The sequence below is a fragment of the Neofelis nebulosa genome, chromosome X, assembly GCF_028018385.1.
Source record: "Neofelis nebulosa isolate mNeoNeb1 chromosome X, mNeoNeb1.pri, whole genome shotgun sequence".
NCBI classification, from domain to species: domain Eukaryota; kingdom Metazoa; phylum Chordata; class Mammalia; order Carnivora; family Felidae; genus Neofelis; species Neofelis nebulosa.
In genome coordinates, this window is record NC_080800.1 from 97,668,128 (window position 1) to 97,693,621 (window position 25,494).

General features: G+C 49.3%; 1 protein-coding gene across 5 annotated transcripts in view; it reads right to left on the reverse strand.

Moving 5' to 3' along the window:
- The window catches only part of KIAA1210 (KIAA1210 ortholog), a 56,948-nt gene that overhangs the window by 24,030 nt on the left and 7,424 nt on the right, over nucleotides 1-25,494 (reverse strand). For 4 of the 5 annotated variants that reach the window (XM_058712975.1, XM_058712973.1, XM_058712977.1 and 1 more), the window contains exons 2-5: nucleotides 12,468-12,538; nucleotides 6,504-6,669; nucleotides 4,201-4,318; nucleotides 3,276-3,413 (exon numbers count right to left, since the gene is read on the reverse strand). In XM_058712975.1, the coding sequence (XP_058568958.1) occupies nucleotides 3,276-3,413; nucleotides 4,201-4,318; nucleotides 6,504-6,669; nucleotides 12,468-12,528 (483 nt within the window). In that variant the 5' untranslated portion in view covers nucleotides 12,529-12,538. Of the gene's footprint in view, nucleotides 1-3,275; nucleotides 3,414-4,200; nucleotides 4,319-6,503; nucleotides 6,670-12,467; nucleotides 12,539-12,863; nucleotides 13,194-25,494 lie in introns of those variants that run through there. The other variant, XM_058712974.1, reaches the window with a different exon arrangement.

The following is a 25,494-nucleotide window of genomic DNA, read 5'->3' on the forward strand; positions in this document are numbered from 1 at the left end:
CAAAATCTATAAAGAACTTATCAAACTCAACATCCAAAAAACAAATAATCCAGTGAAGAAATGGGCAAAAGACATGAACAGACATTTGTCCAAAGAAGACATCCAGATGGCAAAGAGACACATGAAAAGATGCTCCACATCACTCATCATCAGGGAAATACAAACCAAGACCACAGTGAGGTACCACTTGTCACGTGTCATGATGGCTAACACTAAAAACTCAAGAAACAATAGATGTTGGCGAGGATGTAGAGAAAGGGGGATGCTGTTGCACTGCTGGTGGGAATGCAAACTGGTGCGGCCACTCTGGAAAACAGTTATGGAGGTTCCTCAAAAAATTAAAACTAGAACTACCCTACAACCCAGCAATTCCACTATTAGGTATTTATCAAAAAATGCTGATTCAAAGGGGTACACGCACCCCAATGTTTATAGCAGCGCTATCAACAATAGCCAAATTATGGAAACAGCCCAAATATCTATCTACTGACAAACAGATAACGAATATGTGGTATATATATACACAAGGGAATATCACTCGATCAAAAAGAATGAAATCTTGCCATTTGCAACAACGTGGATGGAACCAGAGTGTATGATGCTAAGCGAAATAAGTCAGTCAGAGAAAGACAAATACGATAGGATTTCCCTCATATGTGAAATTTATGAAACAAAACAGATGAACATAGGGGAAAGAAAGGACAAATAAGATCAAAAGAGAGAGAGAGGCAAACCATAAGACACTCTTAAATATAGAGAACAAACTGGGGGTTACTGGAGGGTAGGTGGGTGGGGGGATGGGCTCAATGGGTGAGGGCATCAAGGAGGACACTTATTGGGATGAGCACTGGGTGTCCTATGTAAGTGATGAATCACTAAATTCTACTCCCCCACCCCCACCCCCAAAAAAGGGTCAGCCACTTAACTCACTGAGCCACCCAGGTGCCCCAACAATGCATGATTATTAATGAAGGTTTGGAAATGACTAAAATGTAAAGGGAAAAAACAATCCAATCCTGCAGGCACTGTAACATTTTGACATATTTCAGGTCATCTATCTTGTAAAATTCCCCATTCAAAGAATCTTGGCTGGTTCTTAACTTTAATCATTATAAAATATTGCATCCTGTTTTACTAAAAAAAAAAAACACACACAAACCCACCCAGAATTATGGTGTTCTCTCTCTACTGATGCTAACTATAAATCTTATTTGAGTCCCATCTTTGTTTTGATTTTGGCTCTATCTTTGGAAGTCCAGTTCTTGCGGAGGTGAGTTTGGGGGTTAGGACCTAGGCTTGGCATCCAAACTACGAGCCTTGCTCCTATCATTCCGGGAATTGTCTGGATCAGATCTTGGCTGTGTCGATTGTTCATCTGAATCCTGTCAAGACTGATTTTTCTAGAGTTATGAGAAAATCTGCAGAACCAGCCCCGAGCAGAACAGCTTTACTAGTTTTCCCAAGGGAATAAAATTGGTCATTTGAGTTTTCCTTGGGCTTCAGCAGACTCATTGAGTTGATTCTACCTTGAAGTTCATGGTACACTTGAATCTGAGGCACTGGTCCCTGCCATGGTCGTTTTGACGTGAATCAGAATCCCCGGGTTTATCTTTAATACTGGCTAAGCATCCACAGTGTGCCGTGCCCCGATCTGAGCATTGGGCCTATAACAATGAACAAAACAAAAGTTTTGCTGTCATGGAGCGGACGCGCTTCTTTCTGTCATAGGCTCTGCTGCTGTTCAGGACAGATGGACTTCAAACCCTCAAAGCCAAAGAAAGGGGGCCCCGATGAGGATTTTTCCAACGTTCTGCCCCTGGGGTACTCCTGGCCAGTGTCTAAGGTGACCCCTCATTCCTACCAGGCCCTACTGGGAGCTCCTGAGATGAAATCTCAAGAGATTCACCATCCCCGAGCCCAATTCTAATAATAAGAACTACAATAATGACAACTAACTTTTACGGAGGCCTCTACGTTGCTTTCATCCCTATTATTTCCTTCCTTTTGCTAGCTTTGGGTCTAGTCTGTTCTTCTCTTCCCAGTTCCTTCGGGTGGCGAGTTAGGTTATTGATTTGAGCTCTTTCTCCCGGACAGGGAGGAAGTGCTCTCCAGAGGCGGATTTCATTTGAACCTTGCAACAATTCCTTGAGGCATCAGCTCTTGTGGTCCCCATTTTACAGATGGGGAAAAGCAGGTCTGAGAGACGATAGGACTGGCCCTAATTCTCGTGGCGGCACCGCAGGCATTCGAAAAGCCTGCTTGCCTTTATAGCCCATGTTCTTAACCCCTGTGGACTCCTATCTCCTAACTATTAGGGGCAGGAAAGGGATGTCCCATACTCAAGTGCAGGGAGTTTAATTTTTTTTTTAATTTTTTTTAACGTTTATTTAATTTTGAGACAGAGAGAGACAGAGCATGAACGGGGGAGGGGCAGAGAGAGAGAGGGAGACACAGAATCCGAAACAGGCTCCAGGCTCTGAGCGGTCGGCCCAGACCCCGACGCGGGGCTCGAACTCACACACCGTGGGATCATGACCTGAGCCGAGGTCGGTCGCTTAACCGACCGAGCCACCCCGGCGCCCCAGCCTTGGTATTTCTGACAGAACTGTATACCGGGAGTTCATCTCCCACAATCTCCCAGGTGACCTGAATGCCACTTAATCCATGACGAATCCTGTCCCTTCAAGGGACCCAGCCGTTGGCCAATTCCGTAGTTGCGTGGCTTCTATGCAGCTTTGGGTGTCAGGACCCTCAACCGAATGCTGTCGACCACCCTGTCATGTAGGGTTGTCACCTTGGCGCCTAAGGGAAGTTTCCCGTGCGGAGGTCAAACTGGCGGTTGATGGTTCGGGTTCTGTTAATATGCTACCCTGTCTTCAGCCCTGTTTCCCAGAAGAAGGACTAAGGGACTAGGCCAAAGATGTGAGGAGGGGGCCCAAGCCAGCCATTCCGGCAAACGTGCCTTTGAGCTATTGCAGCTTTCCTTCCCGGCTTCACTGTGAGAGGAAATGCCTCTAGAATCCTTACCTTTAATGCCCCCCCCATCTCTGCCATAAGAGTCTCTCTGTTGCTGGGACTAAGAGAAGAGGCCTCCAGGAAACAGGGCTCCCCTTTCTGAACTGGAGAGCTAACCGTGTAGCACTTGGTCATGGATAGAGTAAAACCTTGCTTTGTGAGCATGATTCGCTCTGGTCAGGCGATCAGCCCAAGATCATGGAGCCCGTAAGCAGCAGTCTGACTCAGCCACCGTAGTCGGAACAATCCCACTCCATTACCTCAGTGACGTCGGATCCCCCGGCCCAAAGTGCACTTCTGGGTACATATGGGAGCAAAGGTCCAAACGTAACTCCCGAAACAGCTCGATGCAGACTACCAGTCCCGGTTCTAGGCAGAGTTCTGGAAACATAAGATCTCTGTAGAAGAAAGAAAAAAACACAGCGGTCGGAATGCCTGCACATTGACAGTGGGACGCGACCCTAATATACTTGAAGCATTCTTGGGGTGTGTCCGGAGAAGTAAACGTGGTAATGCCAGGCCACACTGCGTGCTGGGCGCTAGGGAAGCACATCACGCACTTACACGTTCTCCATTCTTTTTTTTTTTTTAATTTTTTTTTTAATTTTTTTTTCAACGTTTTTTAATTTATTTTTGGGACAGAGAGAGACATAGCATGAACGGGGGAGGGGCAGAGAGAGAGGGAGACACAGAATCGGAAACAGGCTCCAGGCTCCGAGCCATCAGCCCAGAGCCCGACGCGGGGCTCGAACTCACGGACCGCGAGATCGTGACCTGGCTGAAGTCGGACGCTTAACCGACTGCGCCACCCAGGCGCCCCTAATTTTTTTTTTAACCTTTATTTATTTTTGAGACAGAGAGAGACAGAGCATGAATGGGGGAGGGTCAGAGAGAGAGAGGGAGACACAGAATCTGAAACAGGCTCCAGGCTCTGAGCTGTCAGCACAGAGCCCAACGTGGGGCTCGAACTCACAGACCGTGAGATCGTGACCTGAGCCGAAGTCAGATGCTCAACTGACTGAGCCACCCAGGCGCCCCATCTCCATTCTTTACAATAGCCCTGCGGGGTAGAATCAGCCGAGAAGCAAGCCCAAAGTCCCCCCGTGCTTGTTTTTTGGCAGAGCAGGACGAGGGAACGGAAGAGGAGCAGCCGAATTAGGCATTGAGGCTTGAGTTCACTATTACCTGCAGAGATCTGCCTCTCTGGAGCTCTGGAGAGGGGTAGATTTTACTTGCAGGCTCAGGATCCATCATGAAGATGCTGTCATGGGACAGGGCTTTGCTCCCCATGTTGCTCTTGGCCCTGAACGGGAAGAAAAGGGTCTTGGAAAAGCAGCCCAAGGGCCACAGGAAGTGAAGATACGTGTGTATGCATAGAATGATACGTATACCATAGACACGTCAGAAAGAGGGCACATGTGCTGCCATAGAAAGTGTTCCACGAGGGGCGCCTGGGTGGCTCAGTCGGTTAAGCATCCGGCTTCGGCTCAGGTCATGATCTCGCGGTCCGTGAGTTCGAGCCCCAGGTCGGGCTGTGTGCTGACAGCTCGGAACCTGGAGCCTGCTTCGGATTCTGTGTCTCCCTCTCTCTCTGCCCCTCCCCCGCTCACACTCTGTCTCTCTCTCTCTCTCTCTCAAAAATAAATAAATGTTAAAAAAAATTTTTTTAAAGAAAGTGTTCCACGAGACAGTAAGTGAAAAAATAAAGGATAGTACAGTCCCATGTAATACATATGCCTATATTACATACATACATAGTTCATGATCATAGAAAAAAGTCTGCGAGGATATCCACCAAATAATTAGTGGTAGTTCCCTCTGAGAAATGGCACTGAGGACAGGAGGGGGATTTTAATTTCCTACTTTATGTACTTCTCTATAATTGTGAGTTTTTAAATTACCGACACACATCTTTTTTATATAATAGTTTTGAGATGTGGTTTACATACCATACAATTCACGCATTTAATGTGTACAATTCAATAGTGGCAGCCCTGTGGAAAGGGGGAAAAGACCCTGAGTCTTGTTGTTATCTTTTTAAAAATGTTTATTTATATATTTGGGGGGGGGAGAGAATCCCAAGCAGGCCCCACGCTGAGTGTGGAGCCCAACGACGCGGGGCTCGATCCTTGAGCCATGAGATCGTGACCTGAGCCAAAATCAAGAGTCAGATACTCAACCGACTGAGCCACCCAGGCGCCCCTGAGTCTTGCTGTTATTAAGGTGAGAGTTATAAAAGATCTTTCACACCCAAATTTCTCTCTAGTGTTTTTGTTTTGATTTAAAATATCAAATATCTGCCCAGGTACTGGAGACTCTCATTCACCAGATCTTTTCCTCGTTCACACGAGGATTCTGTGATACATGTGTCCTATCCTCTAAGTCATCTTACGCACACGTCCCACCCCACTGTCACCCCCAGATTGCTAAACCCAGAAGGAAATACCTTCTGGACTGGGAATTAAGCCAGGTTGATGACAATTAAGCGCTAAGACAAATCATAGAAGTTAGAAATGGAAGGAGGAAGGCACAAAAGGCACCTTTTGGAATGTGGGAATTTATTAAAATTTCAACCAAAGACATCACAAGAAAACTACAGACTAATATCGCTTACGAATATAGATGTAAAACTCTTCAATAAAATACTAGTAATCCGAATCCAACAGCTGGGGGCACCTGGGTGGCTCGGTCAGGTAAGCATCCAACTTCAGCCCAGGTCATGATCTCACAGTTCGTGAGTTCGAGCCCCGCGTCGGGCTCTGTGCTGGCAGCTCGGAGCCTGGAGCCTGCTTCGGATTCTGTGTTCCCCTCTCTCTCTGCCCCTCCCCTGCTTGCACTCTGTCTCTCTCTCTCTCTCTCTCTCTCTCAAAAATAAATAAACATTAAAAAAAACCTGAATCCAACAACATAAAGAATGAGACACTATTACCAAGTAGATATGATGATGAAAGGCTGAATACTTTCTCCCTCAGATCAGGAAGAAGACAAGGATGTCTGCTCTTGCCACTTCTTTTTTGTGGTTGTTGTTATTGTTAAAGTTTGTCTGTTTATTTATTTATCAGTTCTATCGATCTACAGTCAATATCCTGTCGATCACTCAATAGTGGTATGATTTGTGAGCTCTGAAACACGTCCGTCCGCCCATAACCATCTCCCCCACGGTTTTTTTTTTTTTTAAGTTTATTTGTTTTGAAACAGACAGAGCACACGAGTGGGGGTGGGAGGCCAGAGAGGGAGGAGAGAGAGAGAGAGAGAGAGAGAGAGAATCCCAAGCAGGCTCTGCGCTGCCGGTGCAGAGCCTGAGGTGGGGGCTCGAACCCACGAACCGTGAGAACACGACCGAAGCTGCATTCAAGAGCCAGACGGTTAACCAACTGAGCCAGCCGGTGGCTCAGGCATACACCTGAGCGCGGAGAAAACCACCGCCGCCCCCCCTGCCCCCAGGGCCTTGGCTGCCTTGGCGGTGGCCACAGCCCCCCTGAGCTTACCGAGGCTCAGTCTGATCTTCATGAACTGGCTTCAGAGCAGAGATGTTGATGTTGCCGCTGGACAGGCTTGGTTTTAGCTTCCTCCCTCCCCGGGCATCCTCGGGCTCTTTTTTCTTCTTCTTGCCAAAGAAGCTCTTGAAGACTTTAAACTTGGATTTCTTCTTTCCTGGAGGGTAGGAAGGCAAGCAAGGCAGGGTGTGACGGTGGAAGGGAGGGACAGGGGAGGAAACAGGGGCTTTGTGACACGAACGAGGACTGGGGTCCCCGGTGCCCCGCAGATCTCGGCCTTCGCCCACCCCCCAGCACCATTCATTTGGCCTGTTCTCTTGTTCACAGCTCAGGATTAACAAAGCGGCTGAGTCTCTGGGGAGCCCGGAAGCTCAGGCCCCAGCTTGCGGCCTTTGGGCCGGCCTCTAAGCTGGCACAACTCACCGGGCATCAGCCCGCCTCTCTATCTCCCCCACCAGCCCACACCTCTTTGCTGACCTAAGACGTTCATTCACATGCAGCAGTTATTAAGCCAATAATGATAATAATAAGAAGCACCGGGCATCCCCCTGACTTCGCCCTGGTGGCCGGAATCATGGCAATCCAGTTGAGGACCCCCGGAGTCCCTGGCGGGGGCTGGTTCTGCCCTAGCTTGTGTGTGAAAGGGTGCAGCCCCACGGGGTGAGCGCTGTCGGGAGCGGCGCAGCCCTGGAGGCTGTCCTCAAGGAGGCGGGTTATGAGGTAGGGAGACGGCTGGGGATTGGGAAGAAAGGGCCACCAGGGAAAGAAGCTGCCTGTGCCAGAGGCATGACAGAATCAGACACCAAAGGGTTTTGCAAGGGGTGCGTGTGTGCGTGCGTGCGTGCGTACAAGCGTGTGGGCGTGCGTGTGTTACGTGCACTGTGTGCGTTCGTCAATTACTGCCAGTTGGTTTGGATTATCGACAGGGCTCCTGCCCTCTGCACACGCAAATAACTGAAAGTTTGCTCGATCTACAATAACTACCAGGGCGGCAGCGCGGAATGGGAGCTGTCGATGCTCCTAAGGCTGTTTGGGCTTTTGTTAGTCTCCTAACAAGCACATGTGCCTTTATTGGGGCTCAGCAGGAGACGGGCAAGGACAGGGGAGTCCGTGCTGCAGCCTTCAGGGGGAGAAATCAGCTCTTATTTCTACCTTAAATCTATCTTAAATCTGCTTTTGCGTGCAATCGTTCACCAGCGTAGCTGTCTCATCCCAATTCCTAACAATCTGGTGTGTGGAGGGTCTATTGCCAGCATAGCAATGCTGGGCTGGCAGGGAAGGGTCTGGGCAAGGGGGTGGGGGGTGGGGGGTGGCCGATGGGGCTGCCACTAGAAAGGCTTAGTGATGTAATGGAAAGTACCACCCAAGAGCCAGAACACTCTGGAATCCTCGGCTTGGCCCTGCTATCGGTTAGCTCTGTGACTTCAGATAAGTGACTCAACCTCTCTGGAACTCTACAGGGAAAAGAAGGGATCACACTAATCAGCATCTCCCAAAGTGCATTCAGAGGACTGTTGTACGTTATGTCTATTGCATGAGAAAGGGATCTGTGGTCTGGTCGTTCTGGAAAACGCTGGACTAGACGAAGTTTAGAGTTCTGCTTTCCAACAAGACTTTTCTGGAACTTCAAGATGCCCACGTGTACGGTGAAGCTCTGAGATACTAGGCAACAGCGTTGTCTCCCAAGTGCAAAGAACCAGAATGTCTGGCAAAACACACTGGCTGAACTAGGGTTCCTTCTAGCTCTGAAACTCTATGGCCTATTTGCAAACTGATTACTCCCAAACCCACCTATTAGAAAGGTTTCTAAACTTCAAGGCCTGCCTTAAGTCCAGTGTGCCACCAATCACGACAATGAACCCTTCTCTCTGCACACCTAAAGCTTGACTGTTGACCCTCCAAGTTTTACATCTGAATGCTCTCTCATCTACTCATCCATCCATCTATCCATCCATCCGTCCGTTCGTCCGTCCACCCATCCATCCATCCAACAAATATTTAAGACCAAGCACTCACTATGCTTTGGGTATCAACGAGAAAGGAATGAGATATAGTTCTGTGTCTTAGCTACTGTCCCCGACATCAAGGCTGTAGGCTGGCCCTCGTCGGCTTCTTTAGCATCCAGCACAGCACAAGGCACACAGTAGCACCCAAGGGACGACTGAGTCCTTTGAGGGGTGCAGGATACCAACACAGCTTGTCACTTCCCTTACATTGAGATCACTGAGCAGAGTCATCCTTAAGCATCCTATAATTTAAACACTGGCCCTTGCCGGGGTTGATATAAATTGTAAATAACGTACGTAAAGAGCTTAACATAGGATCTGGCATGTCGCAAGTGCTAATGAATGTGGCCTAGCGCTAGGGAATCAACGATCACTTGTTTCTTTTCTAAAAACTTTTTTTTTACGTAAGCTCTAAGCTCAATGTGGGGCTCGAACTCATGACCCTGAGATCAAGACTTGTATGCTCTACCAGCCTGAGCCAACCAGGCGCCCCCATAATTCCTGATCTATCAATTCTGTCTATCTACGGTTAGTATCGTATCGATCACTCAATAGTGAACCGTACGATATGCATGATTAGAAGCAGAAGCCAGCATGGGGTGGGGCAAGAAGACTATAGGGCTGTTTGCTTGATCATCAATGCTTCAGTAATTTCCGTTTGTGATGGCTCAGGCAATTTCTCATCTAATAGGATGTACCTAAATAGGGTCACGGTTGGGACCACCTTGGCAAATCTACCTACAGACAGAAAGGATAAAACATGAAGATATAGCAGGAAATGTAATTTTTCCAAGCTTGCTTCTGTAATTGTTTCAGGAAATAATGAAACTAATTTCTATGATAAATTACTTAATCATTAAATAATAAGTTATTTTCAATGATGCTTGGCCTCATCGAACATTCAGTGCGAAGGTGCTGAGGAGCATGCTGTACGGTGGAGGCTGGCTCGAAAATGACCAATATTTTGTCCTCTGGCCTCCTCTCTTGATCTCCCCGTCCCCGAGTGATTTCTAAAATTGATTCAATAGTGAGATTTTTATGAAAAATCCTCATTGCTACATTATACCAATTGTTATAACCAGTTCTTTGCCGGAAAAGGTTTACCAGCTGGACCTTGGTGGGGGGGGGGGGGGAGGGGCGGGGAATGCCCTTATCTGTGGCATCTGCCCATTGCTCTGGTGTAAATACTCACACTGCGGTCAAGGGCAAGCTCCCACATGCCATTTGGGAACAGATGTGCACCGTCTCCCGAACCAGAGTGAGCCAGCCCCAACTGGCTAAATAACTGCTGCCCAGTAAGGACGGACTGGCCAGCGTCCCCTCACAAGTGGGAACGAGCACACCATTATCATTTTAGCCTCTGCAGACACTGCCGTTTATCACCCAGAAGGAATAAGATTTATTGGTTGTTGCCCGGCAGTCCCCTTCTGGCCTTCTGGAAGAGGAATAACCTGATGTTCAAGAGTATTTAGAAACACGGCGAGTTTTGCCCCTCTCGCTTCAAAATCCCAGAATAGAAGGCAGGAGAGCATCGGCGGCCGGTGGCTCTGCTTGTGACACAATCTAGAAACGCTTAATAATTGAATAAAAACACTTCTCTAAACTCTTCAGGCTATACAACTGAACGTACCAAGCACAGTCGTTGTATGGGCGGACAAAACAATGCACTCACACATTTTTATGCCCCTAAATTAGCAACGTGTCTAGTGACTTTAGAACCATAACCGGTGCTAAGAATTTAATTCTGCATGTCTTTCAATCTCCCCCCAATTTTCCATTCCTGCCAGGCAACAACAACAACTTGTTTTCCCACGAGGGTCCAAAATACCTTAAGTAATGCATGTCTCTTTGCAACCATGGGCACTAGAGAGAAACTTATGTTTCCATTCGTCCCTGTGGGGTAGCTCTGGGTATGGCGGTGGGAGAGCTTTGTTGGTGGAGCTGGGGGGAGGGGGCGGGGCACCAAGACACGCTAACCACCACACGTGGCAGGTTGGTGGCTCACTGACCCAGGGCAGTGGACTTGGAAGCCAAGACTTGGTCTCGCAGGGGATGGTGGAAGCTGTTTTGGCTTAGGAAAGCTCCCCACCCTCAACCACATCAGATCCCATGTATGGAGATGAGCCCTGGGAAATAGATACAAATCTGGGAATTGTCCACATGCTACGTTTTTTTTTTTTTTGTTGTTGTTGTTTTTTGCAACCCTAATGAAATCTGACACAGTGGCCATATATCCAAGTGCACGAGCTGGCCTTTTGAGCCCGGCACAGGCTCGTTTTCAAAAGCTGCTTAACTGCAAAGGGTAGGTGGACCTAGGCAGCAGGTAGAGGTCAAAACCCACATTTGTATCCAGCAATGTTTACGTAGGTCACCTCTACACTGGGTAACTCGTGCCCCCACAGGGTACAGCAGTGGTGGTCAGTGAGCTGCCGGCTGACAGCTGTCTGTACTTCTCCTGTAACAAAGCCATCGATTTCCCTGTCCAAGTCCAAGGACTACGTATTCCCAAACAGTCAGCAGCTTTCAACATCCTCATCCAATGAGGGCCTGTCACGTGCCAGAAAACAGCCCATGGAAAGCTGTTTTGCCCCCCAGAGAGGAAAACACCATTAACTCCAAGGAAGAAATCATTGCTTCCGGGTTGTAGATTTCCTTATCCACCACGCACACAGGCAGCCCATCTGGGTTGAACTTAATGGGCTGTAAAAATGCATCGCATAATGGTTGACTTTGTTCTCTTGCATCGCTGGTTAGAAAGAAAACATTTCTAACTAGCCTTTCTTTCCGTCAACCCCCACACAGCCGTGTCATTCTCTGGTTAGCAATGACCAGTTCTAAAAACATACCCAAATGTTTGGTCGTTTAAAAACAAAATCTTGGGAACAGAGAAAAGGCATTTCCTTACCTCCACTCTTCATCAAGATGAACCGCATTGCCACCTTCTTTTGTAGGCATCTAACTCATATCCAAAGAGGTCAGTTGGTTTGGTTGTCGGAGCTGCCTTGGTGGAGAAGCCTATCGTTCATTTATTTATTCATTCATCGATCGAATATTTGGGGTGTCTAATTACTCTCTCTGAGACCCGCTACTAAACATTAGTGACACAGAAACGAAGACCCATGCTCTGTTCTCAAGGATCCATGCACCAAGTTCAGCATCCCCCGCCCCCCATCATCACTGAAATCATGCCCCTGGAAAGCCACAACAGAGTTCCAGTCTATCCTTCCGGACCAAGTCTTCCACATCATACAACTGCTAAAGAACACTCAACGAAACTTGAAAAACCACCCAGTGAACTGTTACATTTAGTTCTGTCTTTAGATTCAATGTCTTATTTTATGTCTGATGGTTCCTTTCTTTGGGGGGTGGGGTGTCAGTGAAGTTCATCATTTAGTGACCTTTGCCTCCCTTACATGATACTCTATCCATGGCCACGCATCACTCGTAGCTGGCCCCACAGTTTACGGAATGGATTCACATCCGAGTAAGTTTTACAAAAAGCAGTTTTGTAAATTGAGTCGTATTTAACAGAAGCTTGTGGTGGCATCTTTTACCTGTACTCCCCCCTTTACTCCTCAAACTACAAACTTATCTGTTGGTTAAATCTGGACTACTATCTATAGTATAACTTCAGTCAAATCTCTTGGATCATGGTAGGCTCCGATTTTTTTTTTTTCTGATTAAGCAGAAATACTTCTCCTGCCTTAGCAAGTAGAACCCGGTAACCATCCCCACAGAGGACTGCAGGGCCTCAGACAAGCCTTCTGATACCAGAGTTGGACATGAAAGAGAAGAGGTAAAAAGACTGCAAAGTAAATGTGCACTGGGTCTAATATTATTAGAAATTTGATATGAACTCGTTTGCCTGTGACTTCATTTTTTTCCCCTAGGGGTTCAACACAGTAAAGAAAGCTAGGTCTAGTTAGCAACATTTTACTGGGCTACTTACCCTCATCACCGGCCTCTAGAACTTCCAGGCTTCCAGAAGCTTCCCTCAGGGATTCAGCCATAGTAGGATCACTACAGTAAAATATTGAGTGAAAAAGCAAAAGATCATCATCTGCTATCCACTCATTTTACACACTCATTTTGTACTTGGATGTGTATCCATTCACACACACACACACACACACACACACACACACACACACAGTTCCACCTGGAGATATGGGAGAAGCAACAGAGTGAAGAAATTCAGAAGCCCCTCAGAAATCCCAGGGGAAGACAAGAGAATTCCTTGGGCCAGGAGCACAAATATTTTTAGAGAAATTCTCTTCCCATCACCACCCATTTCTCTGCATCTCTTTAAAGCAAAACGTTAAAGAGTTACCTCATCTATACTTACTAAGCTTATGTCTTCACTTTTTGTTCTCCTGGGTTCTCTCTATTCAGGCTTCCAACCCAACCTACTTCTAAAACCACTCTACCAAAAACTGCTCTGGCTAAATGCAACCATCAGTTACTTGACTTCCCTGCACCATTGGACACTCCCCCTTTTTGTATAATGTTATCGCTTTGCCTTTCTGAACATCACACTCCCTGAATTTTCCTCCTACCTCATTGGCTGTCCTCAATCTCCTTTTTGCTGAATCTTTCTCCTCTCCCCAGATATGAAACATTGTTGCACCTAAAAGCTCTGTCCTTGGCCCTCTTTATCTACAATCAATTCCTAGACCAGTGCCATTAAATAGAAACATTAACATGAGCCATAATTGCAAGCCATGTATGGAATTTTTAAAAATATTTATTTTGGGGAGAGCTCGAGCGGGGGAGGGGCAGAGAGAGGGGGGACAGAGGGTTCGAAGCAGACTCTGAAGCAGACAGCCCGATGTGGGGCTCAAACTCACGAACTGTGAAATCATGACCTGAGCCAAAGTCAGATGCTCAACTGACTGAGCCACCCAGGTGCCCCCACTACGTCTGTAATTTTTAAATTTCCAGGAGCCACACTGAAGTTTTAGCTCAACAGAACCAACACATTATCATATTTTAGTTAACTCAACAGAGACCAAATATTAGCAGCTCCACGTGTAATCATTCTAAAACTAATGTCAATGGGATATTTTACATTCTTTTTTTTTCATGCGAAGTCTGAAATGTGGTTTGCATTTGACGTGCACAGCACATCTCAATTCGAGCTGGCCAATTTCAAGTGCTCAAGGGTCCCATGTGACTACTGGCTACCATCCCCTAAATGATCTCGTTCAGAGCTGAAATACCCTCTATACACTGGACTCCAAAGTTTCTCCCTCTCGACTGGGTGTCTTCCCTGAACTCCATATCCTTATAACCAACTGCCCAGCCAACATCTCCAACCAACAGCGCATGGAACTCTTGCTTTCACTCGTACTCACTCCTCTCCCACCCCAGTTTTCCCAGGCTCAGAAAATGCCACTAACCGAATGCTCAGACTGAAATCTAGGAGCTCCTGATCCCTCTCTTTCCGCCGTATGCCACAGCTAACCCGACAGGGAATCCTGTGAGTCCTTCCTTCTACGTATTTCTGTAATCCGACCATTTCTTGCCTCGGCTGAACCGCCATTAGCTTGTTGCTGCATTACTGCAATGACCCCACTGGTCTCCCTCCTTCCCTTTTTGCCTTCTTACTGTCCACACAGTGGCCACATCGGTCACGTCAGTCCCCTGCTCGACCTCCCCCCACCCCAGTGGCTTGCCATCGCGCTCAGAGCAACATCCCAGCTCCTTATCCTGGGCCCTATGACATGTGGCCCCACCCCCACGCCCCCTGACTGTCAATTCTGCTACCCTCCTCCTCTGTCCCTCTGCTGCGGCCTCACGGGCCTGCTCACTAATCTCCAACACACTCCAACACACAATCAACAACACGCTTTCAGTCTCAGGATCTTTGCACCTGCTGCGCCCTTTGCCTGGAGGGCTCTGTCCCCCGGTAGTTGCATGGTTGACCCCTTTGTAGCATTTAGGCTAGCTCCCCTCCCAGAGAAGACCTCCGTGAGCATCTTAGTTAGAGCCTCCTGTCTCTCTCCGTCACATGACCCTTTATTAGCATCTTTATAGCACTCAGGGCCACCTGAAATTATATTCTGTATTACTTGTTTCTTGTCTGTCTTCTCTACCGGAACTGAAATTCCCTAAGGTCAGGGGCGTTGTCAATTTTGTTCATCACTGAGTCTCCCGGCCCCTAGAACGGTACGTAGACGCAGCAGGCACCCAAGAAAGGTTTGTTGAATGAATGCCTACATTCAATAAAGGAAGGGGAAGGAATGCAAGAGCCGTCTTTGTGGTCAGAAATCTCTTTTTTTTTTTTTTTAATGTTTCTTTTTGAGAGAGAGAGAGTGCATGCAAGCGGGGGGCGGGGAGCAGAGAGAGGGGAGGAGGAAAGAGGATCCGAAGCGGGCTCCTTGCCGACAGCAGAGAACCTATGTGGGGCTGGAACTCACAAACCGTGAGATCATGACCGGAGCCGAAGTGGGGCGCTTAACTGACAGAGCCACCCAGGCACCCCTGCGGCCAGAAGTTTCTCACAAGTAGAGGCATCTGTAGGAGGCAGAGGAACATTTGTCCTGGGGGAGGAAGCTCCTCGTCTCCCAGCTCCAGGACCCTGGGTGTGGAGCCCCACTCAGCTGGGCTGGGCCCGGATCCTCACGGAGGAAGCTTCAGGAGCAGATATGCTGCCTCCTTCTACTTATAGCCCCCACCACCAGCAACCCTCTTTCCCTTTGCCCTCAGGCTGACTTTCTTAACCAGCGCTTGGCCTTCCGAACATCTCCTCCGAGAAGCATCCTTGTGTTTCTTTCACGTGTCCCATTAAGGCTAATACAAATCTGAAGTGAACGTGTTCCTTAGTTAGACCAGGGCTCGTCAAGCGTGACCTTTTGGGGGCGCCTGGGTGGCTCAGTCGGTTAAGCGTCCGACTTCGGCTCAGGTCATGATCTCTCTGTTCGTGAGTTCGAGCCCCGCGTCGGGCTCTGTGCTGACAGCTCGGAGCCCGGAGCCTGCTTCCGATTCTGTGTCTCCCTCTCTCTCTGCCCCTCCCCCCCAAAATAAAATAAACATATATACATATATATATATATATATATATATATATATAAGAGTGGCCTCTGGTCTATACTTTTATTTATTTATGACATTTAGCAAAAACTGTCACCTCACTGATATCTCAAAAAAAGTCACAATGTTTGCTCTCAGATAACACTCTGACCACGAGCCTCCCCTGCTTCCACGAGTTCATCAACTTCCTGCCGCCCTCAGGATGAAAGCCAAGTTCTTGATGCTCAAGGCCCTCTGCAATCTGGTGTCCCCTGCCCCCTTCCATTGTCCCAGAAGTCCACCCCCGCTCACACCCTCACGTCCAGAATCGCCAGTCATTCCCCAAACACGCCACGTCCTCCCACACTCTGGGCTCTCTACAGGCTGCTTGGCCTAGAATACCAATGATGCCCTAATCCCCAGCGCCTTGAAATCGTACGCGTTCCTCAAAGGTCGCCACCCACGCATGCCCCATGCTCTCGGTCCTTTGCACACGCCTCTGTCATAGTTGACATCACCTTGAAGACCCGGACCGCATTTTGCTCATCTGGAGATCCCCAACACCTAGCGTGACCCCACTGCATGTTCTTCTGGATGGACCCGGGAGCAGGGAGTGGGAGGTGGCTGCGGTGACGAATGGGAAATCGGTGGCAAAAGTGGCGCCCTTTTCAAACAGACGGGGGCAAGACGATTCACACTTTCGGTAAAAATCCCCTGTGCGCGAAACCCATGTAAAAGCTGGCCAGCTGAGTAAGGAAAGAGGAGATAATGTAAGTTTCTATCCAGAGCCACTTCCAAGGAACATAAAGTCATGTAATAATGGTCACTGGGAAGGAAAAAAAAAAAAAAGAGAGAGAGAGGTTAGAGTGGGAGAGAGCCAAAGCATAAGAAACTCTTAAAAACTGAGAACAAACTGAGGGTTGATGGGGGGTGGGAGGGAGGGGCGGGTGGGTGATGGGCATGGAGGAGGGCACCTCTTGGGATGAGCCCTGGGTGTTGTATGCAAACCAATTTGACAATAAATTTCATATATTGAAAAAAAAAATAATGGTCACTGGGAAGCCTGGCCCCGCAGAGACATGGAGTTTCGTTATGGGTCATCATTTAAATGCTTGCTCGCTCTCTCTCGGCCGACCCTAGATGCTGAGGCCTCGGAGCTGACTTTCGCTTCTCAGACTGTCTGACTTGAGGGCTGAACAAGGGCTCTAGGGGGTAAAAAAAAAAAAAAAAAAGAAAGAAAGACAAAAAGGGAATAAGGCCTGTCTTCCAAGGTTGTTGACATTTTTTAACCACAGCCCGGTTCAGGTTCAAAGATTCAGAAGATTTTGCCTGATAGCTTTGTCCCCCTTCCCAGAGTGGGGAATGCTAATGGAAAGCAGCTGGCCTCTTTTTTCTTTTTTTTTTTAAATAATCTGGAAGGGCTGAAATGCTTTTTTTTTTTTTTTTTTTTTTTTTTTTTTTTTACATAGAGCCCGTGGTGGGCAGAATTCTAATACGGCCCCGAAGATTGCTGCTCCCCCCCTAGTGTGCATCCCCATAAATCGCCTCCCCTTGAGTGTGGGTGGGCCTAGCCTAATCAGGTAAGCTCTTCTGAAAAGCGTGTCCGGAGGTCAGACAGAGAAGTCAGAGAGATTCGAAGCCACGGCAGACACTCTCCTTTTGGCCTGGAAGGAACAAACACCTTGTCGTGCTGAGGACCCCGTGGCAGGGAATGGCAGGTGGCCTCCAGTAACTGAGGCCAACCCTTGGCCGACAGCCAGTCAGAAAGTGGGGACCTCAGCCCTACGGGCTCCAAAACCCGAATTCTCCCAACAACCAGTCAGTCTGGAAGAAACCCTTGAACCTCAGAGGCGCCCCCAGCCATGGCTGATACACCGATTGCAGCCTGACGACCCCCTGAGCAGAGGGCGCAGCTACACCGTGCCTGGGCTCTCGGCTCTCGCAAACTGAGAGGTAATATATTTGCATTGCGTAAGACACGAACATGCTTGTCATTTGTTACACGGCAAGAGAAAACAAATACAAGTCCCACAGGCCTCAGCTCCGGTTGGGGAAGAAGGCAGACGCGGGGTAAGGACCTAAGATGAAACACAGAACTCGGTAAGCAGTCCTCGAGGGGATCCTCTGCTCTCGTCCCCCAGCCCGCTTAGCTTCCTCATGCTCCTAGGAGCAGATGTGGGCGCCCTCCCGGTATCCCGGGTAGAGGAAAACAATATATATTTTTTAACGTTTATTTATTTATTTTGAGAGAGGGGCAGCGTGAGCAGGGGAGGGGCAGAGAGAGAAAGGGAGACAAAGAATCCCAAGCAGGCTCCGCGCTGTCAGCGTGGAGCCCGATGCAGGGCTTGAACTCATGTACTGTGAGATCACGACCTGAGCGGAAACCAAGATTCGAATGCTTGACCCACTGGGCCACCCAGGCGCCCCGAGGGAAACAATCTTGATGGTCATTTATCCTGGCTCAGAGAGTCCTTGGGTGGATATGTGCCCAACGCAGAAACTGCCACGTGGCCTTTGGTGGCACGTGATGTGATAGGACACCTTCAGGGACTTCCGCAAGCCCACGGGTGTCAGCAGGAAGACGTACGAGGGATACAGGGTCACCTCTCTACGCTCCACACTCATGCCTATGGGCATTTGACCACCGGAACCATGAAGGAGATGCCTAATCACGCTCTTGGGGACTCCCGCCTCAGACACCTGCTCTAGAGAAATTGTCACCAGGGACTTTCTCCCGCTCTAGGAGGCCAGAGACAAATGAAAGCCCGCCGCTCTCCGCTTCCCCGCCACAGGGAAGCCCATTTCAGGAATACCTCTTCTCTCCCTGATCGTCAGCCAAGGAGCATGTCTCTGTCCCGGAGACTGGAGGCAGCCTCAAAAGAATAGGTGTCCTGGCGGGAAGACTGCTGGAAATTTCTGTGGAGATCCATCCCGCCGCTAGAAGAGAGCAGCGGGAAAGGTCTGCCTTGTCTTAAGAGCAGCAGTGACAATAGCCACGCTGGCTGCAGCCTCTTCTCTTCCTCCTCCCCTTCTTCTTCCTTCTTTTTCCTTCTTGGTGTCTTCTCCTCTTCCAGTGGTTCCATTTTAAGGGGGCGCCTGGGCGGCCCAGTCGCTTGAGCGTCCGACTTTGATTCAAGTCATGATCTCAGAGTTTGTGGGTCTGAGCCCCGTGTGGGGATCTCTGCTGCTCAGCAGAGAGCCCGTTTTGGATTCTCTCTCTCTCTCTCTCTCTCTCTCTCTCTCCGCCCCTCCCCTGCTCACACTCTTTTTCAAAAATAAATAACCATTTTTTAAGAATAAACGAAAAGGGGGCACCTGGGTGGCTCAGTCGGTTGGGTGTCTGACTTCGGCTCAGGTCATGATCTCGCGGTCCGTGAGTTCGAGCCCCGCGTCGGGCTCTGTGCCAACAGCTCAGAGCCTGGAGCCTGTTTCGGATTCTGTGTCTCCCTCTCTCTCTGACCCTCCCCTGCTCATGCTCTGTCTCTCTCTGTCTCAAAAATAAATAAATGTTAAAAAAAAATTAAAAAAAAAAGATACTTAGCATGCCTCCAGTTCTGCCTTTTCTTTCCCTCCATCGCTCCTCACGCCCCCCCCCCCACCCAGGGCAAACCAGTAGAGGCTCAGAAAGAGCCACCTGACGCCACCCCCAACACTTTAGATCCTCCGGGGGGCTGCAAATGCAAAGAACCTGGCCTACAGCATTCTTTCTGCCATCTGTCTAGTGGCCTCAAAGCCTAGCTGACGTGGAGCCCCCTTCTGTCCTGTCAGTCCACCCATCCTACGATTAAGGGAAGGCTCCGGTCTTACAGTGAGCATTACAGTGAATACAATGAACGAAACTGCCGAGTCCTTACTCGGTGCCGGGCAAGCGCCGTGAAAACTGGTCTCACGGGCAGTGTTGACTGAATCCTCACAAAGCCCTATGAGGTGGGCATTGCTACTTTCATCCCCGTTTCCCAGAGGAGGAAACGGAGTCTCGCTGAAATGAGGTCACCCGTGCAAGGTCGCACAAGCAGTAAGTCTTAGAAGAGCTAGGACTCAAATCCGGGTCCGGAGGATTTCAGAGCCCAGGACTCAGCCACCGTACTCTTCCTCTTCGTAACTTGGCCAAATCTGCTCCTGCCCCCAAAGAATCTCACGTCCTGGCCTATGATAGGACCCGAAAATCAGACAACTAGCCAGGTCACTATCAGCCCCTAACATCTTTTGCAAAGATTCATTGGCCATGTTAACAATGAAGAGTCCTGCTCAAAACGGGGTCCCCGGACACACTTATGGTGGAGGTGTCACACAGTATTACAGGGGACAGGTCTACAGCATGGGCCCCTTGGGTGGCCAGGCTGAAGTAGGGCACCCACAAGGGAAGCAGGAAGCATGAGGACCCTGGGGGAGTCAGGGTAGAGCCAGAATTGAGTGAAAGGCCCCCGAGGATGGATTTTGCTGCTTAAGTCCTTCCCCAGCAGAGTGGCTTTTAATTTTATGACGTATTTGTTGTGGTTTCTGTGATTACAGCTCCTAGCATTCAATGATCCATCTGTTTTGGGTGTGTGTGTGTGTGTGTGTGTGTGTGTGAAAAAATCTCCAAAGAGGGGGAAAAAGGCAAAGGGCGAAAGGGGGTGGCAGTGCTGGGGCCGGGCGTGAGTTCTGCGTGGCCGCGGGGATTCTGTGCGCTACGACACAGAGGCTTCCTGGCCTTTGAATTCGAAAGACACGGAGGAGAGGAGGGGGAACCAGGAGAGAGAAAAAGGAGGAAGAAAACCAGGCCACAGGAAGGTGCCCCCACGACAAGCCGCACTATCCGCCTTCTATGAAGGTACCTTGTAGCTTTTTGGTTTCATCAAGGCCCTTTAAGCTCACGGGGTGGGGGCGGGGGGAGGTCATCTCAGCTTCACCTCCTAGGTACCTTAACTAGCCTTTCACCTCCCGGTTCTGAAGGGCAAGAGACAGGGGTCTCAGAGCACCCTGTGCCTTAGCAGGGGTGGAGGGAGGAGAGGGGAGAACAGGGGACGCCGCCGTCCGCAAGAGGCACATGCCTCCTGAAATGAAAACGCATCCAAGAATCCGAGAGCCCTGGTCATTCTCGGTCAAGGTGATACCTGAGAGCCTAAGGCGTCAGATTTTCTTAGCCCTGAGCCCCACAGACAGCCCTGCAGCCAGGCAGCGGGAGGCAGCTGCGGCCTTGGAGTCACAGGAAGCCTTACCCAAAGGTTCCCCGACCCCGAAATCTCTCCCTTTCCCCCAGCCGTGACATTGCCGTCCCTTGCCACACGGCCCCCATTGCAATCATTCCCTCCGAACCAAAGTCAGAACGGTCTCTCCCAGGACCCCTCCTCTCCTTACCACCCCGAAGTCCTTATGCAGACCCGCAATGATCCTCCCTACTCTGCGGATGAGGGAGACTGAAAGGCTGAGTAGCTGCCCAGGGTCCCACGCGAGTACGCGGGGAAGGCAGGATTTGAGCCGAAGTGGCCGAGGGCCCAAGAGCGCTGCATAAAATGACGCACTCCCTGGTGACGACGGACCAGGACACGTGAGGGACGCGAGAACGGTGTTTGATTAGGAATCGGGAGGCCTGGGGCCTGACTCTCCCCTTCCAACGGTTTCTCTTTGTGGCCTTGCCGCACAGTGATGCCTCCTCACTGGGCCTCAGTTCCCCCATGTGTAACGTGAGGAGGTGAACCAAAACCTATCACGTGTTCTCTTATGACGTCCTATGACAAGGATCCAAAGGCTAAACTCTAGGGTAGTGACTACACGGCGGAGGGGTCTGTAGCCCCGAGAGTCTGGGACCAGGAAGCCGGAATGTGCGTTGCTTGGATGTGTGGTACAGGGGGCCAAGGTGAGGCCGGAGAAGTGTGTCCGAAACACGTTGCAAAGCCAAGTCCAGCGGGGAGCGGCAAAGCCAAGCCAGAGAACTAAGATCGAGACGTAAAAGAACGAGGGAAGGCGAGAGTGAAGAGTAAAGAGCAAACGAAAGAATCAGGGAATCGAACTCGTGCAGCCACGGGAAGTTCTAAAGGCTGCGTTTGTGGGTGGCTCCATTTATAGCAGCAAAAGGGGGGGCGCCTGGGTGCCTCAGTTGATTAAACGCCCAACTTCGGCTCAGATCATAATGTCACAGGTTTGAGCCCCGTGTCGGGCTCTGTGCTGACCGCTCGGAGCCTGCTTCGGATTCTGTGTCTCCCTCTCTCTCTGCCCCTCCCCCTGCTCATGCTCTATCTCTCTCTGTCTCAAAACTAAATAAAACATTGAAAAAAAATTTTTTTTTCTTAAATAAAGCGGCAAAAGGGACTACAAGGGACCTATCCGTGTAAGGCTGGGGTAATCATGAGAGGCCTGATAGATGAGACCCACCTTAAGATGGGCCCTCTGCCGGGAAGAAAATTCGTTCACAGCTTAAGCCCTGAGGAACTTACTGGAAAGTCAGCGTGGGTGAGTTAGGGTGGGGGCAGCGAGGGCAAATGACAGCCACGGACCCCGGGTGACCGGGAAGAGCCTGGAAACTCTGGTCCACAACGATGTGCTTGGAGCAGTGAGTCACGGGCGGCACCTGCCTCCCTTATATCCCCTCTGCCTCGGGGTCAAGTCTGCTCTCATACCTGACTCTCAGACCTCTTTGGTCCAGTGCCCGGAAAAGAAGCCAGAAACTCCTGGAGCGCTCCTGACGGGCCACAGGAAGGAGGCTCTAGGACTGGGGACATTAGACAGCAGCTGATTGGAAAAAGGAGCGCCCCGGAGCCTGGCTCTAGTGCCCGGGAGCAGCGCTTAAATGGGGGTGGGAGACGGCCGGCCCCCCTCTCCCCACCCCCCCAACCCCGACGGACACCGCTCTGTCGTCCACTTGAGAGTGATTTCCACTTGGAAGCACACAGCCGGCATCCGAGGAATAAATGAGATAGTCCGTGAAAAAGAGCACAGTGCCCCGGTACAAAGTAAGTGCTCACTAAATAGTAGGGTTTTTCTAAAAACTACAACAGATAGGGACACGGGTGTGGGAAATGAGTTCGAGGCGGAAGTCGACATCCCGTATAACAAACATGGATTCGTGGGTCCTCAGCCCCAGGGATTCTGATTCCCCATTGGCGGCGGGCCCAGAGATCTGCTTGTTCTATAAGCTCCCAGGCAGGTCTGAGGGAGAGGGTCCCAGGCACCCCACTTTAAGGAAACCCTCTTGTGAATCACGACTGGGGCAGCCATGTCCCAGAAATGGATGGGAGGGCAAGGGTAGTGAAGAAAGAGCAACTTGAATGATATCTCGAAAGAACTGTGATCACAAGGGAAGGTATTTTGTTTTTCTAATAAACATCTCTAACAGGTGAGCCCCCAGCAGGGCCCATAGCAACTTTTGGAGATGTGACATTCCAGCTTTGCTGTTAATTAGCCGTGAGGCCTTGGCCTGCCAAGTCCCTCCCCTGGGCCTGTTTCCTCACCGAAGAGCTAAGGAATGCAATTAAACTTGGAGTCTAGGATTCCTTTTATCCCAGGCATTCTAGGATTTTCTGATTCATTGAGATAGACAATCTATCAAAATCCCCAGTTCATCCCCAGAGAGGCCAGATTCTGTCGAGGCCCACTCTAAACCCCGCCTGAGCTGGCCAACAGGGGACCAGCCTACAGAGCAGACCCTTCAGAAGCCTGTCAGTATTTTCAGAAAACTCTCCTACTTTCAGATTGTTTAGAAACCTAAGCTATTCTTTCCATGTTAAAAACGCACAGGGGGCGCCTGGGTGGCTCGGTCAGTTAAGCGTCCGACTTCAGCTCAGGTCATGATCTCGCGGTCCGTGAGCTTGAGCCCCGTGTCGGGCTCTGGGCTGATGGCTCAGAGCCGGGAGCCTGCTTCCGATTCTGTGTCTCCCTCTCTCTCTGCCCTTCCCCCATTCATGCTCTGTCTCTCTCTGTCTCAAAAATAAATAAACGTTAAAAAAAATTAAAAAAAAAACGCACAGGCTGTGGAAAATAATATGGGGTTTCCTTTAAAACTTAAAAATAGGATCACCATATGATTCAGTAATTCCACTACTGGGTATTTACCCAAAGAAAATGAAAACACTAATTCAAGAAGATATACGCACCCCTATAATTATGGCAGCATTATTTACAAGAGCCGAGATAGGGAAGCCATCCAAGTGTCCATTGAGAGATGAATGGGTAAAGAAGACGTGATACACACACACACACACACACACACACACACACACACACGCTGGAATATTACTCAGCCATAAAAACTGAAATCTTGCCATTTGCCATAACATGGATGGACGTAGAGGGCATTATGCTAAGTGAAAGAAGTCAGCCAGAGAAAGACAAATACCATATGATTTGACTCAACTCATATGTGGAATTTAAGGAACAGAGCAAAAGAATAAACGAAGAAACAAAAGAGACAAACGAAAATCAGGCTCTTAAAGACGGACAACAAACTTGTTTCCACGAAGCCAGGAGATCATGACCTAAGCCGAAACCAAGAGTCAGACGCTCAGCTGACTGAGCCACCCAGGCGCACCCCTCCCCCCAAAACAAATATTTTTAAAAAATTTTTTCAAATCAGGAATCCATCCCTATCAGGGAGCTCCCTGCTTCCTCCAAGTTGGAATAAGCAAACGCAGGCCATTTCTGCACGAAATAAGGATCTTTGACAACTGACGTCTGGAGCCACGGGCGCAGAAGAAACAAACATTCATCACCTGTCACAGCAAAATGATCTTCTTCAACAACAGGTGATGGAGGAGGAGTGGGGACGGGGGACTGGAGACCCCCCCCCCCCAAGTATCACAAATGAACAGTGAACTAACACAGAGGCCTCGTCCGTATGCTTTATGTAGACTCATGGGAGTAGACACTCCCTGCCTTCTCTACTAGGCTCTGCTTAACATGTGGGTAGGCAGGTGTGCTCCCAGGACCGTTTCCTCTCCCCAACCCCCCCCCCCCCCATCATGGACGTCAGGAGAGTCTCCCTCTGACTTACTTCTCTGTCCATTTCCCCCGGAACATTTGGGTTTAGGGCAAAGGAAGATTTGATGCAGCAAGATCTGAAGGAGGGTGGGGAGGTGACACGACCCACAGCTTATATGGGCCGGGCCTTGGCCCCTGGGGCCCACAGGACAGAAGGTAAGAGATAAGGACCTGGTTGATGTAAAAACGCAACAGGACTTTATCAGTCCTCGGTGGCAATCTTTTCTGAAATACAGTGCCTACCGTTTGTTGCTCTGTCCTTACCCCTATCTAGGTGTTCCCACCACTGTGTCACTTGTTTCTGTCCTTTCTTGTTTCTGTTCTTTATTTTGAACACCTCCCTCGTATGCTATGGTAGATAACTGAACAATATTGTTATAATCTTGTGTTTGCGACAAGGAAAACATCTTCGAATGTTCAGATTTGAGGAGTAAAATGTTCTGTTTCCCCTTTCAAAAAAAAAAAATTCAAGTAAGTTGCCTTAACAATATGGAGCCCTTTGTTAATTTTTTCCCATTGAGCCTGGGTCCCAGTAGATGGAACTCTTCCTCTCCCTAGAGGGCTCTGAGGGTTTTAAGGACAGAACCTCAAACAACGAAGATCTTCGCAAGCTGTGTGGCCTAGAACAAGTTGTATCATTTCTTCATGCCTCAGTTTCCTCAGCCATGTAATGAATCTGTCTGCGAACAGAATTTGGGAGACGGAGGGAGTAGGTGTTTTGCTTCCTGAGCAAGTCACTGAGCTACTCAAAATCTAAACCTCCTTCTCTGTCAAGTGGGGCTAAGAGCAGTGCCTTCATCGTAGGCTACCTGTGAGGACTCATCCGTTTAAGAACTGTTTGTTGAGCCCTGCTATGTGCTAAGAAGAGATCAGAACAGGGCGCAAAAAAAAAGAGAAGGGTCCTGCTCTCACAGGGGACTTGGTGAACTAACTCACGGAAGGCTCTGGGCATGAGCGTAACGTATAGTAAACACTCAGTACATGTAAGCTATTCTCATGATTACTCTCCC